This window comes from Jaculus jaculus, chromosome 9 (genome assembly GCF_020740685.1).
Source record: "Jaculus jaculus isolate mJacJac1 chromosome 9, mJacJac1.mat.Y.cur, whole genome shotgun sequence".
Lineage (NCBI taxonomy): Eukaryota > Metazoa > Chordata > Mammalia > Rodentia > Dipodidae > Jaculus > Jaculus jaculus.
In genome coordinates, this window is record NC_059110.1 from 136,877,011 (window position 1) to 136,894,583 (window position 17,573).

The 17,573-nt window shown below is 52.7% G+C and overlaps 1 protein-coding gene across 1 annotated transcript in view; it reads right to left on the reverse strand.

Annotated features, from left to right (window-relative positions):
- Scn4a (sodium voltage-gated channel alpha subunit 4) overlaps positions 1–17,114 on the reverse strand; it is a 37,056-nt gene extending 19,942 nt beyond the window's left edge. Inside the window, exons 1-13 of the mRNA XM_004655069.2 lie at positions 16,842–17,114; positions 16,620–16,738; positions 16,400–16,489; positions 16,002–16,130; positions 15,607–15,698; positions 14,135–14,431; positions 12,566–12,629; positions 12,203–12,344; positions 10,444–10,653; positions 9,182–9,335; positions 7,207–7,445; positions 4,943–5,116; positions 2,833–3,189 (exon numbers count right to left, since the gene is read on the reverse strand). Coding sequence (XP_004655126.2) covers positions 2,833–3,189; positions 4,943–5,116; positions 7,207–7,445; positions 9,182–9,335; positions 10,444–10,653; positions 12,203–12,344; positions 12,566–12,629; positions 14,135–14,431; positions 15,607–15,698; positions 16,002–16,130; positions 16,400–16,489; positions 16,620–16,738; positions 16,842–17,114 — 2,340 coding nt within the window. The remainder of the gene's footprint in view (positions 1–2,832; positions 3,190–4,942; positions 5,117–7,206; positions 7,446–9,181; positions 9,336–10,443; positions 10,654–12,202; positions 12,345–12,565; positions 12,630–14,134; positions 14,432–15,606; positions 15,699–16,001; positions 16,131–16,399; positions 16,490–16,619; positions 16,739–16,841) is intronic.
- Between the last annotated feature and the right edge of the window lie 459 nt (positions 17,115–17,573).

Genomic DNA, 17,573 nt, shown 5'->3' on the forward strand with positions numbered 1-17,573 from the left:
GATCAGCCTGGGCTACAATGAGAACTTACCTGGAAAACTAATAAAAGAAAAAAGTAAACCAGGCATGGAGCTGGCTGTGGTGGCTCATTCCTAGAATCCCAGCACTGGGGATGCTCAGGGAGATTGCAGTAAATTCAAGGCCAGCCTAGTCTATAGGGAGACCCTGCCTCAAAAAAATTTTTTTTAGCCAGGCATGGTGGCACCTGCCTTTAATTCCAGCACTCAGGAGGCAGAGGTAGGGAGATTCCTGTGAGTTCAAGACCAGCCTGGGACTGCAGAGTGAGTTCCAGGTTAGTCTGGGCTACAGTGAGATCCTACCTTGAAAATAATAATACTTTTTATTAAAAAGCCAGGTAAGTCGGGTATGGTGGTGCACACCTTTAATCCCAGCACTCGGGAGGCAGAGGTAGGAGGATCACTGTGAGTTCAAGGCCAGCTTGAGACTACGTAGTGAATTCCAGGTCAGCCTGGACTAGAGTGAAATCCTATCTCGAAAAAAAAAAAAAAAAAAAAAAAGTCAGGTATATGGTGCACACCTGTAATACCAGCATTTTAGGAAGCTGAAGCAGGATCAAGGATGGCTATGGCTACATAGCAAGACTTGTCTCAAAAAACAAAAATATTGGTCATGGTTTCACAGCCAGCAAGTTGCCGAGCAGGGGCTTGAGGTACCCTGTCCGCTTACAGTGATAGAACCTTCCTAGAGACATTTTAGCCACTCCAATCCCTAAAGTTGCTCTCATAGACTTGTACTTGGAGCCTGTGTCTCCCCTCTAGCTCCGCCCCAAAGTTCAGCCCAGGGTCCTTCCTGCCTCTCCTCACTCTCTCAGATGCCCTCTCCCAGGGACCACCGGCCCCAGGTACCTATCCTTCGGTCTCCTTCTCTGGCTGAGGTGACACCCCCTCCCCCATCTGCCTCTGCCCCCGGATGGAGCTCAGCGATATCTGAGAAGTGCTGACCCAGCAGCCTGAGGATTTCTCAGGCCTTTGCGGAACGTGGAACGTGGAGAGCGGCCTCCCACCCGTTTCCCAGGGCAGTGCTGGCCACAGGGGGTAGCTGGGCACAGCATTGAGGAACTCTGACAGAACTGACCCCAACCTCCCTGTGTATTCTTTTTTCCCTAGAAGCTGGGCCCACAGGAACAGGGAAGGATAAGACGGTGGGCGAAAGCTAAGAGGATCTTCTCAGAGGGTTCTGGACTCATTCCACTCTGGGCCTTTCTGCATGCTGGTGAAGTCAGCCTTCCCAGTAACCTCAAGAGATTAGATACCCTCTCTGTGACAGTGAGAGACCCCAGTAATTGGTTCAGGGTGACATGAACAGCACAAGTCAAAGGAGAGGGAGCTAGCCTTCTAATGCTGGTTTGTCTGATACCCTATCTTGTCACGTCACTCAAATTACAACCTTCCAGGGCTGGAGAGATGGCTTAACAGTTAAGGCATTTTCCTGCAAAGCCAAAGGATCCCGGTTCGATTCTCCAGGACTCACATTCACCAGATGCACAAGGGGTATATGCGTCTAGAGTTCGTTTGCAGTGGCTGGAGGCATTGGAGCACCCATTCTCTCTCTCTGCCTCTTTCTCTCCCTTAAATGAATAAATAAATTATATATATATATATGGTTTTTCCAGATAGGGTTTCACTCTACTCCAGGCTGACCTGGAATTCACTATGTAGTCTCAGGGTGGCCTTGAACTCACAGTGATCCTCCTACCTCTGCCTCCTAAGTGCTGGGATTAAAGGTGTGCGCCACCACACCCGGCTCAATAAATACATTTTTAAAAAATGAAAAAAAATACGACCCTCCATCTGGGCATGGTGCAGACTGTAATTCCAGCACTTGAAAGCTCGAGGCAGGAAGATGGCTGAATTTGAGGCTAGCTTGGACTACAGGGTAAGACTGTCTCAACATAAAACAAAAAATAAAATAAAATAAACACTGAAAACCAAAAACACAGCATATAACATCGTTTCTGGACCAGAGTCAGCAGCATGACCCTGGAGATCATCTGAAATACAGATTCCCAGGCCCCATCCTAGGGTTGCTGAATCAGATTTTCTGTGGGGCCAGGAATCTGCCTTATACAGCGCCTAGTGATTCTTAAACAGGTTAAAATTTGAGGATTTCTGGGTAAAGGCCCATAAAATTATGATTTCAGTGAGTGGGGCTTCATTTATTTATTTATTTTGGTTTTTCGAGGTAGGTTCGTACTTGAGCCCAGGCTGGCATGGAATTCACTATATAGTCTCTGGGTGGCCTCGAACTCACAGCAGTTCTCCTACCTCTGCCTCCTAAATGCTGGGATTAAAGGCGTGTGCCACCAAGCCCAGCTCCACCTTATTTTTTGAGACAGGGTCTTGCATTGAACCTGGTGCTCAGTGACTTGTCTAGACGAGCAAGTCATCAAGCCCAGGCGCCCCTGTCTCTGCCCCGCGGCGCTAGGATGGCAGGCTCGTGCTCAGTTCTCACGTAGGCGCTGGGGTCTGAACGCAAACCCTCACGCTTATCGGCAAGGGCTTCATCCACATCTCCTTAGCCCCTGCTTTTGTTTTGAGACAGGATCTCACTAGGGAACCAAGATTGTCCTGGAGCTCACTGTGTGGTGCAGGCTGACTTTGAGTTCATGACAAGCCTCCTGTTTCAGCTTCCTGAATGCTAGAATTCCAGCTATGCAATACCATGCCTGGCTGTAGAAAATTCTAAATACCAGTGATTTCATACAGCCTGGTTTTCAGAAACAAGCCCCTCTAATGATGAAAAGAAAGGAGATGGATGCACCTCATGCACTTCCTGGGCTAGAGTGTGGGAGGTACCCAGGCAGCCTTACTTACCACCAGGTTGCCGATGACCATGACCATGAGGAAGACAGTGAGGCACATGGCCTGGCCGGCCACCTCCATACAGTCCCACATGGTCTCGATCCATTCCCCACACAGGATGCGGAAGACGATGAGGAAGGAGTGGAAGAAATCGTTCATGTGCCAGCGGGGCAGGTTGCAGTCCGAGGCGATCTTGCACACACACTCCTTGTAGCTCTTGCCGAAGAGCTGCATGCCCACCACGGCGAAGATGAACACGATGATGGCCAGCACGAGCGTCAGGTTGCCCAGCGCGCCCACCGAGTTGCCGATGATCTTGATCAGCATGTTGAGGGTTGGCCATGACTTGGCCAGTTTGAAGACCCGCAGCTGCCAGGCAGGAGTGAATGCAGGGTGAATGAGGCCCGACCGCCACCGTGGCCAACCCCGAGGCAGCCCAGGAGGAAGAATGTTATCCAGTCGTCTGAAACACCACCCTGTGAGGCATGAGGCCTCTCTGTTCAATGGGGCAACTGATGTCCTACTGCCTCCTGCTATCCAGGTTAAAAAGAAAAAAGTTTGGGCTGGAGAGATGGCTTAGCAGTTAAGGTGCTTGCTAGCAAAGCCTAAGGACCCAGGTTGGATTCCCCAGTACCCATGTAAAGCAAGATGCACAAAGTGGTTCATGTGTCTGGAGTATGTTTGCAGTGACTAGAAGCCCTGGTGCATCCATTTTCTCTCTATCTGCCTTTCTCTCTCTCTCTCTATTTATTAAATAAATAAAAATACATATGTTTGCTTTTTTGAGGTAGGGTCTCACTCTAGCTCAGGCTGACTGGAAATCACTCTGTAGTCTCAGCGTGGCCTCAAACTCATGGCAGTCCTTTTACCTCTGCTTCCCGAGTGCTGGGATTAAAGGCGTGCGCCACCACGCCCAGCAAAATATTTTTTTAAAAAAGAAAAAAAGTTCATTATCCACAGAGGATACAGACTAAAGCATTTACAAGTGAAATCATATATCAGAATTAGTTTTAACACATCCCCCCCAATAAAAATTGAAAGGACATAAAAACACGAGTTGCGAATGCTGATGGTTGCTGGAGGCGGGTGACACTCGAGGTGTATCACCCTTTGCCTGCACCGTAAGTATTTTTATTTATTTATTTGAAAGAGAGAGAGAGAGAGAGAGAGAGAGAGAGAGAGAGAGGACAGACAAGGGTCTCTAGCCACTGCAAACAAACTCCAGATTTATGCCTCATCCTGTGCATCTGGCTTTATGTGGGCACTGGGGAACTGAACCTGGATCCTTAGACTTTTTGGGTAAGCGCCTTAACTGCTGAGCCACCTCTGCAGCCCAGCCTATACTTAAATAAAATACTTATTGATCAAATCATATCAGAAGAATTGAAAAGAAATAAAAAGTACATGCCTTGTGTGACTGACGTGAGTACCCAGCTATGGACCCCGTGTGCTCCACAACTGACCTGCCAGGTAAGATGTGTCCACTGGTACAATAGTGGATGACTGTTATGGGGGTAACCAACCACTTTCTGGTTGGATTTGAAGTCATCTCCACAGCACGGTAAAGTTGCTCAAAAGTTGGTGCCTGGGGAGGTCATAGGCCCTAGTAGGGAATGTTCTACTATTGATATGCTAAATGGACAGGTTGCCTTCTAAATATTTATGTTTATACCCATCAGTTAGTGTTACTTTCAGCCTTCATCACAAAAGTTTATTTTTGTAGTGGACAGAGGTTAATGCAAGGAATGCCATCACTGGTGGTAAGGGACTATACCTTTGTGTATGCATGAGAGGGTTCGTCATAAGTCAGGAAATACGAGACGTGATATTTATGGAGTGGAAGGAAGAACAGTTCTGAAGTCCTTTACTAAGGGGCTGCTGAAACTTTCCCGTCTGGCATGCACCATGAGGCCTCTGCTCTACTGCTGCCCAAGGCCATGTGACACAGGCCCCTGGCACTGTCAGTTTAGTCCTTTCAGCCCTGAGTCAAAAGGAATGAGGCCCCCTCCTCCCGCTTCATGGTAGAGGCTCTGCAGGGCCGCGTGACATGCACAGGGAAAGAGATCCTCCTTTCTTAGGAAGTACCCTCCCATACCCTCACCAGCCCCTGGGGCTTGCATACCAGTCGGAAGGAACGGAGCACAGACAGCCCCTGCACGTTGGCCAGGCCCAGCTCCACCAGGCTGAGGGTAACGATGATGCTGTCGAAGATGTTCCAGCCCTGCTGGAAATACTCGTAGGGGTCCATGGCGATCAACTTCAGCACCATTTCTGCTGTAAAGATGCCCGTGAACACCTGTGGGACGGAGAAGTAGAATGTGCTGCACAGAGCCTCAGGCAGCACAGGGCCTCGGGAGATCCTTGCTCCCCAACCTCCGGGCAGAAGCTCTGGGGACTGTGGGGTTGGGGTTCAGGGCCCTGAGAGGGGCAAGGAGTGGGACCCATTGTGCGTGCGTGCGTGTGCGTGTGTGTGTGTGTGTGTGTGCATGTCAGTTCCAAGGCCATGTCATAGGCAGAGGTGGCTACGACATAGACCCAGTCATGTTCATTTCTGACCTTGGGGCCGTGTGCAAGTCACTAACTTCTTGGGTCCTTGACCTGATCACACATTCAGCATTCCTGAAGTGCTGTCTGGCTCACACTAGAGACCTCATCATGCCATGCTGCTGTATATGAAGATGGTGGATACTGTCACATTCCACGAGCAGTCGAGGCTCAGAGAGGTGGGTACCCAGCTCCCAGTCATGCCACCCAGTTCTTGGGGCACTCAGTCCAGGGAGGCACTCAGTCTAGGCTCTTGCCTGTGCATTCTCTACTGGGTCCAGTCCAAGAACCTAGCAAGCTTTGTTTGCTTTTTTTTTAAAGCGTCTCAGGCTGGGCGTGGTAGTGCGTGCCTTTAATCCCAGTACTTGAGAGGCAGGGGTAGGAGGATTGCCGTGAGTTCAAGGCTACCCTGAGACTCCATAGTGCATTCCATGTCAGCCTGAGCTAGAGTGAGACCTTACTTCGAAAAACCAAAACATAGTAAGATAAAATAAATAAAATAAATAAAAATAAAAGGCATCTCAGGTGGCCTCAAACTTGCTGTGTAGCCAAAGAGGACCCTGAACTTTTGATCCTTCTGCTTCTACCTCTCAAGTGCTGGCGCTACAGGTGGGTGCCATCAAGCTCTGCATTATGCGGCCTAAGGATTGAACTCTGAGCTTCACGTTACTCTGCAAGCACTCCCCCAACTAAGCCACACCCACAGTCTAGCTAGCAGGCTTTGGTCTAGGGCCAGGGCCAAAACGGGCAAAATAAAGGAGGAGAAGGTGAGAGGTGCCTCCTCAACTCTGGTACAGGTACTGAGGGCTGCAAAGCTCCCTGGTCCTGGCCCTTCCCCTGCCAGGCATCAGCTGCCCTCAGCTCACAGCCTGCCCGGGCACATGCTGGGCCCTTCGCAGGAGCTGTCCCTGGCCCCCGGCAGGTGCTCAGATAGCTGCATACTGTAGGCAGGGGTTTGGCAGGCGGGTGGGCCCTGCCCATCACACACACCCTGGCAGCTGTGCCTTGAGCCCAGAGCACACCCTTGTCCCTTCTGCCCAGCCTGGGCTGGCTTGGGCATCTTCGCAGGGTAGATACGTCTGCCTTGAAGGCTGAGACATCCGGGGCCTGGTTCTCTCACTACTCACTCAGGCTTGCTTCTGCCCTGAGCCCCACTTCTTACGCGCCCTGAGCTGGCCTCTCTCTGGAGGTCAGGGGAACATCTTGCCCATTTTCCAAGGTGTGGTGGCAGTGAAGGGTACTGGAGAGGGTGGGGAAGGGCTGGAGGACGAGGCGGCTTTTCCCTTTGTCCGGCTCCACTGGCGCTGGCAATGAGGTGATAATGCCTCTAATAGGCAGGGATAAGCAGGCGGATCAGCGCATGTCAACAATAGCAGAGCAGCAAAGGGCTGGGTGGGGACTAGAAGAACTGGGAATACTTTGGGGTGAGCTGGGACCTTTTGGGCCTGTCTGTCCCTGGCCACATGCTCCCTCTCCCGGGTCCCTTTTAGACTCGCAACAGCCTATAAAACTGGAGTCGTCCGTCACCTGTGCCCCTCCCCACTGTATTTCTACTCCCTTACTCCCAATTCCAGGATGTGGTCTGCATCCCAGATTCCCAAGAGACCTGATCTACCCAGTCTCTCTCATCCCAAATACCCTGAAATCTAAATGTCTGAAACACACAGATCGGCACGTGGACCTCCCTTGTACAACGCCCCCTACATACACTGGGAAAACTCCAGCTGTCCCTTACATGCCCCTAATGAGTACCTCATATACGCACACAGCCTAGACAATGCCCCTGGGTCCTGCTGATCCTCTTCCGTCCTGTCCCCAAGTGACCAAGCTCTCCCTTCTTACCAGGTTGCCTACAGAGAGCACATTGTCAAAGTGCTCAGTCATGGGGTAGTGTTCCATGGCCATGAAGAGCGTGTTGAGCACGATGCAGATGGTGATGCCCAGGTCCACGAAGGGATCCATGACAATCAGATGAATGATGTGCTTGAACTTGACCCACGGGCCGCAGCAGTTCCATATGAGCACTTTGTGTGCACACTTGTACCACCACGGTGGGCACTTCTGGTGGGCCTCTTCCAGCTCTGGGGGTGGGGGGCCGTTACAGGTGTCTAATGAGGATTCTGCCCCTCACAGGCCCCTCCCTCCGTCTAGATCGTTGGCCCCTTTCCAAGCCCTGCTAGAGTTCCACTCCACTTCTCAGCATTCCAACCATTACTCCAAGACCCGCAATTTTCGTGGCCGCAGTTTTCATGGTGTCCCCTCCATTGAAATCACCCTCTAAACTGAGCCTCACCCCTCAAAGGTCCACCTGTTTTGTTTTTGTTTTTTTTTTTTCGGGGTAGGGTATCACTCTAGCCTAGACTGACATGGAATTCACTATGTAGTCTCAGGGTGGTCTCGAACTCATGGCAATCCTCCTACCTCTGCCTCCCAAGTGCTGGGATTAAAGGCGCGCACCACCACGCCCCGCTCCACCCTGTTCTTTGTGTTCTGAAACATATCCTCATAACAGAGCCTTCTCTGAGCCCCACCCCACAGCTTATTATTGTAAGACCTGCCCCTCAAAACCCTACCTACGTACTCCACCTTTAGAGCTCAGTCCCTTGACTTTATCTCTAGCCTCTCCTCAGGTCTCTACCTCACCCCACAAAGTCAGGCCCTCAGTGCCCTGGAGTTGAGCTCAGGCCTTTGCCTTGGGCTGTGCTTCTGGAAGGGGAGTGAGGCGCCCTGGTCTTCGGAGGGCCCCAGAGTCTTTAGGGGAGAAGCAGAAACCCACTTAGGGGTCTTGGTTCTGTATGCTCTTGGCCCATGTTTAGAAATAGGTCCTCATGAAGGGTCCTGCTCTGTTCTGCCCATAACACAGTCTATTTCAAACTGTCCCCTGCCAGATACACTTTCCTCTCAAGGGTGCTTTCCTCATTCTTGCCTCACCAAAGCCATCGGCTGTGTAGGGACAATGGACAGAACTGCTCCTCCACCTGGCTTGTCAACCCACCCATCAAGCATGGAGCCATCCTTCCTCTGTCATTGCTTCCTGATTGTCCTCCTGAGGGAGTGGAGTGGCACAGGGCCTGGGTAGAGTCTGTAACTCTAAGTGCAACATTTAACCATTGAGGGATAGAGAGATGGCTTAGCGGTTAATGCACTTGCAAAGCCAAAGGACCCTGGTTCGATTCCCCAGGACCCATGTAAGCCAGATGCACAAAACGCATGTGTCTGGAGTTCCTTTGCAGTGGCTGGAGGTCCTGGTGCACCCATTTTTCCTCTCTCTCTGCCTCTTTCTCTCTCTCTCTCTCTCAGATGAATAAATAAAATATATTTAAAAAATTTTAAGCTGGGCGTGGTGGCAGTTGCTTTTAATCCCAGCACTTGGGAGGCAGAGGTAGCATGATCTCTGTGAGTTCAAGGTCACCCTGAAACTACATAGTGAATTCCAGGTCAGCCTGGGCTAGAGCGAGACCCTACCTTGAAAAACAAAATAAAAACAAACAAAAACCATTGACCTTTAACTTTTACCCAGAGCACACTGGAGGAACCGACTTTCTAGTCTCCGGAACATAGGCCTTCCTGATTAATATTATTATCCCGTCCTTCCCTGCTGCCTTGGCATCCCTCAAGGCCCTCCCGGAAGCCCCTAGTTCCCGCAATGGCCTGCCTTGCAACCAGAACTAGGTTAGGTTGACAGGACTATATTTATCACAGCTCATTTCTTCATTGCCAATATTAAGTTACTGCCCTTCCCAAAGCTCAGCCCAGCATGTTGAGCGGCTCAGGGACCAGAGCACGCAGAGGAAGGGGTGGAATGCGGACCACTCACCCTCCATCGCATCTGAGATGTTGCTCTCCGCGCTGCAGCTTGGCCTCGGGGGTCCCTTCTCCCCGGGTGCGGTGTCCAGGCTGCCGTTGCAGTCTTTGCTGTGGGCTGGATCCCCGTCTGCTTCCCCACTTTCTAGAGCCTGGGCTGCCTTGGCCTGTAGAACATCAAGGATGATGGATGAGAGGCTGTACTCTGAACTGGGGGCGGGGGTGGGAAATGGGCTCATTGGCTTTCAGAGCCCATCACGGAGGCCTGTCGGAGAACAGGCCCTCTTCTTTTTTAAAAAATATTTTAGGGCTGGAGAGATGGCTTAGCGGTTAAGTGCTTGCCTGTGAAGCCTAAGGACCCCGGTTCCAGGCTCCATTCCCCAGGACCCATGTTAGCCAGGTGCACAAGGGGGCGCACACGTCTGAAGTTTATTTGCAGTGGCTAGAGGCCCTGGTGCGCCCATTCTCTCTCTCTCTCTCTCTCTTCTGCCTCTTTCTCTCTCTGTCTGTCTATGTCAAATAAGTAAATAAAAATATTTTTAAAATATTTTATTTATATTTAGTTATTTGTTTGAGAAAGAGAGGGAAGGAGGGGGGAGAGAATAGGTAAGTCAGGGACTTCAGCCACTGCAAAAGAACTCCAGACGCATGTGCCACCTTGTGCATCTGCCTTATGTGGGTCCTGGGGAGTTAAAACTGGGTCTTTAGGTTTTGCAGGCCAGTGCCTTAACTGCTAAGCCATCTCTCCAGCCCCAGGCCCTGTTCTTGACCTTTGTCAAACCTAACATGTATGGAGGGGCTGACCTCAGAGGTGGTGGTGTGGCATGATGGGGACAAAATGATGGCAGACTCCCAGCATTGAAGATGTTCAACTCTGACACGCTGATGGACCCTACGCTGAAGGAGGCAATGAACAAGAGGCGGCCACTCCAGCACCACTAGAGACCCTGCTTCTGCCACAACTCTGGCCCAGAAAAAAAGCCCAAAGCCATAGGCCTTTAAGCTGGAGGAAACTTCAGGGTTCACTACTCCAGATTCCTTGCTGCAGTTGGTGAAACTGAGGCATGGCACAAAGATATAAATCCCCTTTCTATGGCCCGGAAGGTCCCCCTTCCACCAAAGCCTCCAGCCTAGGGCTTCCTGCTCCTTCTTCCCTGTAGTCCTTCCCTCCTGCCCCTTACTCCTAGCTTGCCAGGAAAAGCTAGTGGCAGAGCAGCCCAGGCTGAGAGCAGGGAATCCTGGGTCCTCGGCCCACCCCTCAGCCTGGGACCATACCTTCTCCAGTTCCTCCTGTTGCTTTTTGAATTTTTCGAGCATCTGCTGAAACTCTTCCTCCTTCTCCTGGTCCTCGGCCAGCGTGGCCTCGTTCTGCTCAGCGTATGCCATGGCCACCACCGCCAAGATCAGATTGATGAGGTAGAAGGAGCCCAGGAAGATGATGACCACGAAGAAGATCATGTAGGTCTTGCCAGCTGCTCGAAGGGTCTGGGGTTGGGGAAAGAAGGAAAGAGAGGGTCTCATAGTATCCTCTGGTCCCTCCACATACCTATGACCCAGACAGGTAAGGGAAGGAGGCTCCCTCACAGAGCTTGGAGGTCGAGGGCCATCCTCAGCAGGCTAAGGGAACTCGAGGAGCCCAGGCATTCCTGGCTGTCTGACTCAGAGAGCTATGAGGGACTCCAGCCAGATGTTCTGAGATCCAAGAACCAGGAAAAACAAATGGGTATCTGAGCTCGAATAATGCTTTTGCCTCAGAGCCTAGTACCTAGTTAGGAGATTGTGGTTCTAATTATTATTGTTAACGTTGTTCGAAACACAGCCAGCTGGGCGGAGTGATATGTACCTTTGGTCCTAGCATTCGGGAAGCTGAGGTAAAATGATCATTGTGAGTTCCAGACCAACCTGGCTCTACAGAGTGAGTTCCAGGTCAGCTTGCCTAGAGTGAGACCCTGCCTTGAAAAAGCCAAGAAAGAAAGAAAGGGAGAGAGACAGACAGAGAGAGAGAGAGGAAGGGAGAGAAAGAACACGAGAAAGTAGAAACACAGCCCATGACCAAAAGGCACCATCATGCAAACTTGGTCCACCTACCATGCAAACAGTGGGCATTAAAGAAGCACGTGCGTCTTAGTACCCTGGGGATTGGTCCCTGGGATACAAAACCTGCAGGTGGGATGTTCAAGTCCCTTACATGAAGGGGGGTAGTATTTGCATCTAACCTAGGCACGTCCTCTCTCTGCTTTGAATCATTTCTCAGTTATTTGTGATATCTAATACAACGTAAGTGCACGTGAAGAGGTGCTAGGCTATTACTTCAGAGATGATCCTCCCTCACCAAAATTCTGTCTCTCGTTTGCTGAGGGCTGAAGCCAGGGTCTTGGGCCTGCAAGTGTTCTATCCCTGAGCTATATCACTAGTCCTTCTTCCTAAGCATTTTCTTTAAAAAATATATTTTATTTATTTATTTGAGTGGGAGGCAGACAGACAGAGAGAGTGAGAGTGAGAGAGTGTGGGTGCGCCAGGGCTTCCAGCTATTGCAAATGAACTCCAGACGCATGCGCCATCTTGTGCATCTGCCTTACGTGGATCCTGGGGAATCGAAAGCTCGATCCTTAGGCTTCACAGGCAAGCGCCTTAACCTCTAAGCCATCTCTCCAGTCCCTTCCTAAGCATTTTCAATCTGTAAGTGTGTGGAACCCATGGATACAGAGAGCTGACTGGAACCACGTGTGGGCAGTGTTGCGTTTTTCAGCTGCCTTCTTGGTTTCTGGGAGGTCTTGGGAGTGTCCAGGTCTGAGTCTGCCCCTGGCCCAGCCTCAGCTCACCAAGCAAAGTGGGCAAAGGAAGTTCAGGCTACCGCTTGGCTCTGGTCAAGGGTCTCCAAGAGCCTGGCGGGGCACTGTAGTGGTCTGCTAGAGGCGATGGCCCGGCTGGGGACCCGGCCGTCCTGGGGTAGGGCTTGTGAGGCCATGAGGAGGTAATAGGAAGGAAGGAAGGAGTGGAGCTGTGGGGCTTAAGGATGGGGGGAGGGAGGTACCAGCTGGAAGAGGTTCTCCCAATAGTCCTGGGTCATGAGGCGGAAGAGAGCCAGGAAGGCCCAGCTGAAGGTGTCGTAGCTGGTGTAGCCATAGTTGGGGTTTCGCCCAGCTTTTATGCACTCGTAACCCTCGGGGCAGTGCCTGTAGGTAGGAGGAGGCAGGGACTGGCTTTAGGGAAGGAAGCGAGGGTCAGCTGGGGATGGACAGGTGCTCCAAAGGGGCAATATTTCCCAGCTCTCCATGTCTCAATCACACAAGTCTTCCATCCATCTTAGCCGTTTTTCCTCACACTCCGACCCCGCCCGGGTCCTGGTCCCCAGCGAGCCCTCCCCTCCCCAGACTCTTGCCCTGTCATCACTCACCCAGCGTCACTGCTGTTCCCACAAAGCAGGGCATCATTGGAGCCTTCCAGGAAATAGAAGTTCCCTTTGGGGGTCAGAGGCCACAAAGAAGACATGTCACCCACGTGGATGCACTGTGAGCCCGTGCACACCTGTGGGCAGGTCTGTGTGTGCCACAGATGCCAAATGGGTATTCTCCGGGGACTCTTCCCCTCCTTTAAGAATGGCTCCACACTCCAGGGTCTCCGGGAGGGCAAAGTGCGGGGGCTCAGTGTCAAGCCATGTTGGCTCAGTGCCTGGTGTGGTTATGAAGTCAGGACCCGCCAGGGGCACAAGGAGAGCCAGAGGGGTTGTGTCTGTGTGCGCACGAGGCCACGGTGTACTTGCTCAGGATCCCTCAGTGAACAGTGAACAGGAGCTAGAATCCAGGGACCAGGGTAAAGGAGGTGTACCATTACCATAAGTAGTCACTGTGTGGATTCACAGTGGCCATGTAAGAATTTGTGTGTGTCTTCGCATGCCCATGAAGGACAGATGGACATGTGAGCAGGATGAGGGGGTGTGTCTGGCAGTGGTCCTGCAAGGGAAGGAGAACAGAGTGTGGGGGAGGAAACCAGGGTGCTCAGGTTAGGGGACAGGGATGATAGACGGTCACTTTGTATGGCGAGAACCTCAGGATTTTTGTTTTTTGCTGTGTGTATAGTGTGTGTGGCATACATATGTGTGCACACATGCAGAGCCCAAGGAGGACATCCTCTATTACCCTTCCACTTTATCTCCTTGTGACAAGGTCTCACCGAACCTGGAACTCGCTGGTCTTTCGGTTAGATTGGCTGACCAGGGAGCCCTGGTGACCCTCCTGTCTTCATGCATGGCCACACCTGGCTTTCTTAAATCTTTTTGTTTGTTTGTTTGAGGTAGGGTCTCACTCTAGCTCAGGCTGACCTGGAATTCACTATGAAGTCTCAGGTTGGCCTCGAACTCAAGGCAATCCTCCTACCTCTGCCTCCCGAGTGCTGGGATTAAAGGTGTGCACCACCACACACGGCTTCACACGTGGCTTTTTAACTGGGTGCTGGGTATAGAACTTAGTTTCTTGTGCTGGCTCAGCAAGTACTCTGACTCACTGAGCCATCTCCCTCAGGATTCAAAAAAATTATTAATTTGCCCGTCTTTGTGGATGTGTGTGTGCACACACACACGTAAGCTATAGTCTTTTGTTGCTGCAAACAAACACAGGACACATGTGGCACTTTTTGCATCTGGCTGTCTGTGGGTGCCATGGGATTGAACCTGGGCCACAGTAGTTTAGCAAACAAGCGCCTTAAACTGCTGAGCCATCTCCCAGCCCTCCCTCAGGACTTTTAAAGCAATGTGTTGTTACATTAACCCTTTGATGGATGTTTTCTCATCTCGTTTTGATAGGGGAGGTTTGTGAGGGTCACAGAGACCAAGGGCCTAGTTGAAGGTTAACCCAGACTGGTGGGTGATGGGATCTAAGCTCGCATTCCTGCCAAGGAGAAGCAGCTTAGCCAGGGGCTACTGGAGGGGCTGGGTGGGCCTGCCTTGTCTGCATGCCTTCCTTCTCACCTTCATCGCTGATGTAGGCATCCCAGTCAAAGGTGCTGTGGTTGGCCCAGCTCTCGTGACTGTCCCACGTGTCGTTGCCGTACCGCGTGTCGTTGCCGTACCACGGGTCGTTGCCGTACCACGTGGTGTTGGTGTCGTTGAAGGGCGGGGGCCAGCGCACACACTTCTGCCGCAGGTTCCCCATGAAGAGCTGCAGCCCCACCAGCGCGAAGACGCTCAGGCAGAACACGGTGAGGATCATCACGTCCGACAGCTTTTTCACCGACTGGATCAGGGCGCCCACGATCGTCTTCAGTCCTGGCCACAGAAAGAGTGAAAACCTCAGCAGGGGTGTGGAGGTATGATAACAGACCCTCAACCCTAACGCCCTTCCTCTCCCACCCCGAGCCTTAGCCGACTCCATTTCCAAGGCTGGACTTACTGTGAGCTGCTCGTTTTCCGAAGGCTCCCCTTGTCAGCCCCACCCCTCTCTGAACACATCCTCAGTGTGAAGCTTGGCCTGGGCCCTGCCCTGAGCTCTCATCCCTGGGAGCATGGCCTCTAAGACTGAGTGGGCTGCTGCCTGACCCGTAGAATTACACACGCAGAGGAGTTTAATAAGCGTCTCTAGGTTAGCAACCCCAGCTGTGTTCTCCAGACCACCTATTTCTCAAGTTGTGCCCCTCAGAAAGGGGGAGGGGTTGGGGTGGTTGGAATCAGAGGTCCCCCACAAATGCACGTGTTCCGAATGCTTGGTGTTCAGCTGATGGCAACGCGGGAGACGGAGCCCTCTCACTCGAGGTGGAACTTGAGTTTGATTAGCCCCCAGCCTGCCTGTGTTAGTCCCTACCATCCCGAGTTCTGGGATTAACGGCGTGCACCACCATGCCTGGCTCCTTGCAGCGTTGTTTTGGAATTGTCTTGCTGTCATTGATGGGGAGGAGATAGTATGCTCATCCCAGAGCCCTGAGCCCTGGGACTTCCCACCACCTCCTTACTTTGTGTCTCCTCCAGGTATAGTTTTCTCCTTTGCCTAAGGAGAAAACACACGCATGCATGCATGCATGCACCACAGCCCATAGGACAGGTGCTATTCTAAACTCCTCATAGATGATCAAGGCATCTAATCCTTATAACATCCCAATGTCTACAGATAAGGAAACTGAGGCACAGGCAGGCTAAGCCACTTGCTTAAGATCAATGTCAGGAAGTGGTAGAAGGGAGAACTGAACCCGGGTCATCTGGCTCTAGAGCCTGGACTTATCCCCCTTGCCAACCTGTGCCTCTCAAATGCCCAACCTCCTGCCAAGAACCCCTTTTGCTTGCTGGACATGTGGGTCCCTCTGGGTCTAGTCTGTGGTGTGAATCCTACAAAAACAAGAGCCTGACAGTTTTGTAAGCCTGTACCAGTCTCCCAGAATCTGAGTGTCAGTTCCTAGGCCTTTGTGCAGCAGGAGGCCAATGGCCCAGAGTGTCCCCGCATCTCCTGGCACCTGGGATGACAGTGATGGTTTTCAGGGCCCGCAGCACACGGAAGGTCCTCAGAGCTGAGATGTTGCCCAAGTCCACAAACTCTGTCAGATACCTGGGTGGGGTATTGGGGTAAGGCTGCATCAGAGCTGGGATGGGAGCTGGAACAGAAATCAGGGTTTCTCTGGGTTCAGAATGAGGAATCCCAAGGGATATTTATGACAGAGAACTGAGGGACAGGTCAAACATCCCCAAAGTACCTATTGGGGCCCAGATTGAGGACAGTACTGAGGCTTAGTGGTGGGGAGGGCGGGAGCAAGGGTAACCCAACTAGCCGGCGGGCGAGGGTCTGTGTGGGCTCTGGCCTCACCTCACGCCACACATCCCAGTCCCAGAACCTCCTCGGGCCCCGGCTCACGCCATCATGATAACGCTGAAGTCCAGCCAGTTCCAGGGGTCGCGGAGGAATGTGAAGTCATCGACGCAGAAGCCTCTGGCCAGTATCTTGAGGAGAGACTCAAAGGTGTAGATCCCGGTGAAGGTGTACCTGGAGGGGGAAGGGCCAGCCAGGGCGAGGCAAGTCACTCGAGGGGGCGTGTGCGTGCGGCAGGAGAGAAGGGCACCAGAGAAGGGCTGTTAGTGAGGGTGATAGTGGAGGTTTCCCCTCTACCCCCAGGGGCTCAAGGGGTCAACGAGTGAACCTGAAACAATGTGTCCCCTACAAGAGGGGTGTTACTCGGAGCCTTCCCAAGGGTGCAGACATGTGGGATGGGGCTGCTCAGGACGGGGGGCCACGGTGTCGGGGACATGACTTACTCCATGTCCTTGGACCAAGAAGGTGGGTTGCTCATGGTCATGAACACGCAGTTGGTCAAGATCGTTATCATGATGAACATGCTGAACAGCATGGGGGTGGGTCAAGGAAAGCGACTGAGCAGCTGGGAAAGGAACAGGGACAGACGGTCTCCTGGCCCACAGCACCTCATCTGCCCCCCCCCCCAACCTCCCCGCATCTTCTCCCATTTGGACAGGATATGAGTGGATGAGCACCTTGATGGCCGAGCGCCGGATGATGCTGAAGGGGCTCAGAAGGTACAGCGCCGGTGTGGCGGAGAACCGGAAGATGGCCTTGCCTTTGTTGAGCACGATGAAGGTCTAAGGCAGGGAGAGACTCCATGAGACACCCCCACCCCACCCCGGGAACAGACAGGTGGACGGATGGGGAACACAGATAGAGGAAGCCTCGCCACACCCGGACCTTCTTGTCACTGTAGAAAGGGTCCAGGTCCTCCAGGGGGATGCCGATGACCTCCGGCGGGGGGTCCCCATAGATGAGAGGCAGGCTCTTGCCAGCCTCCAGGTCGCTGCGTGGCTTCCTTTCCGCTTCTTCGATCTCCATCTGCTTGTTACGGAGCAGCCTGGCCTCCTCCTCTGCTGCCCGCTGTTCTATGGCCGCCAGGGACTCCAGGGTGAAGGGGCGCAGGCAGTCGGGGCCCAGGGGCACCAGGTTGGGCAGAGATGAGTTGGCCATATTTGCATCCTGGGCTCAGGGGCCAGGAGAGTGGCAGGCAGCTGCAGCCTGCAGTGCCCGGGTGCTGGGTAGTCACCACACCCTAGGCCGGCTGTCTCCTTTTCACCTCCTGTCTGCCCGGGGGTTGGGCCAAGGAGGTGGGTGTACGGGTCCCGTCGGTGCTGGGAGATGTGCCCGTAAGGCCTGGGTGCTGCTTCTGCACAGGTACTGGGCACAGAGCATTCCCCCCACCAAGGCCCCACACCGCACTCTCCCCAACAGCGGGGCGGGCCACTCTCAGGTTCAACCCGGAACCCACCAGATCGTCTGGGGCTTTGGGGACTTGGGGCCAATGGCCCAGTGCCTGCCTGTTTCTTCTTGAACTCGAATTCTTGGAACTAGGCGATTTTAACCTATAGGGACAGAGAGAGAACCATAACTGGCCATGTCCACATGACCTCTTGGTGGGCCAGGAGACCC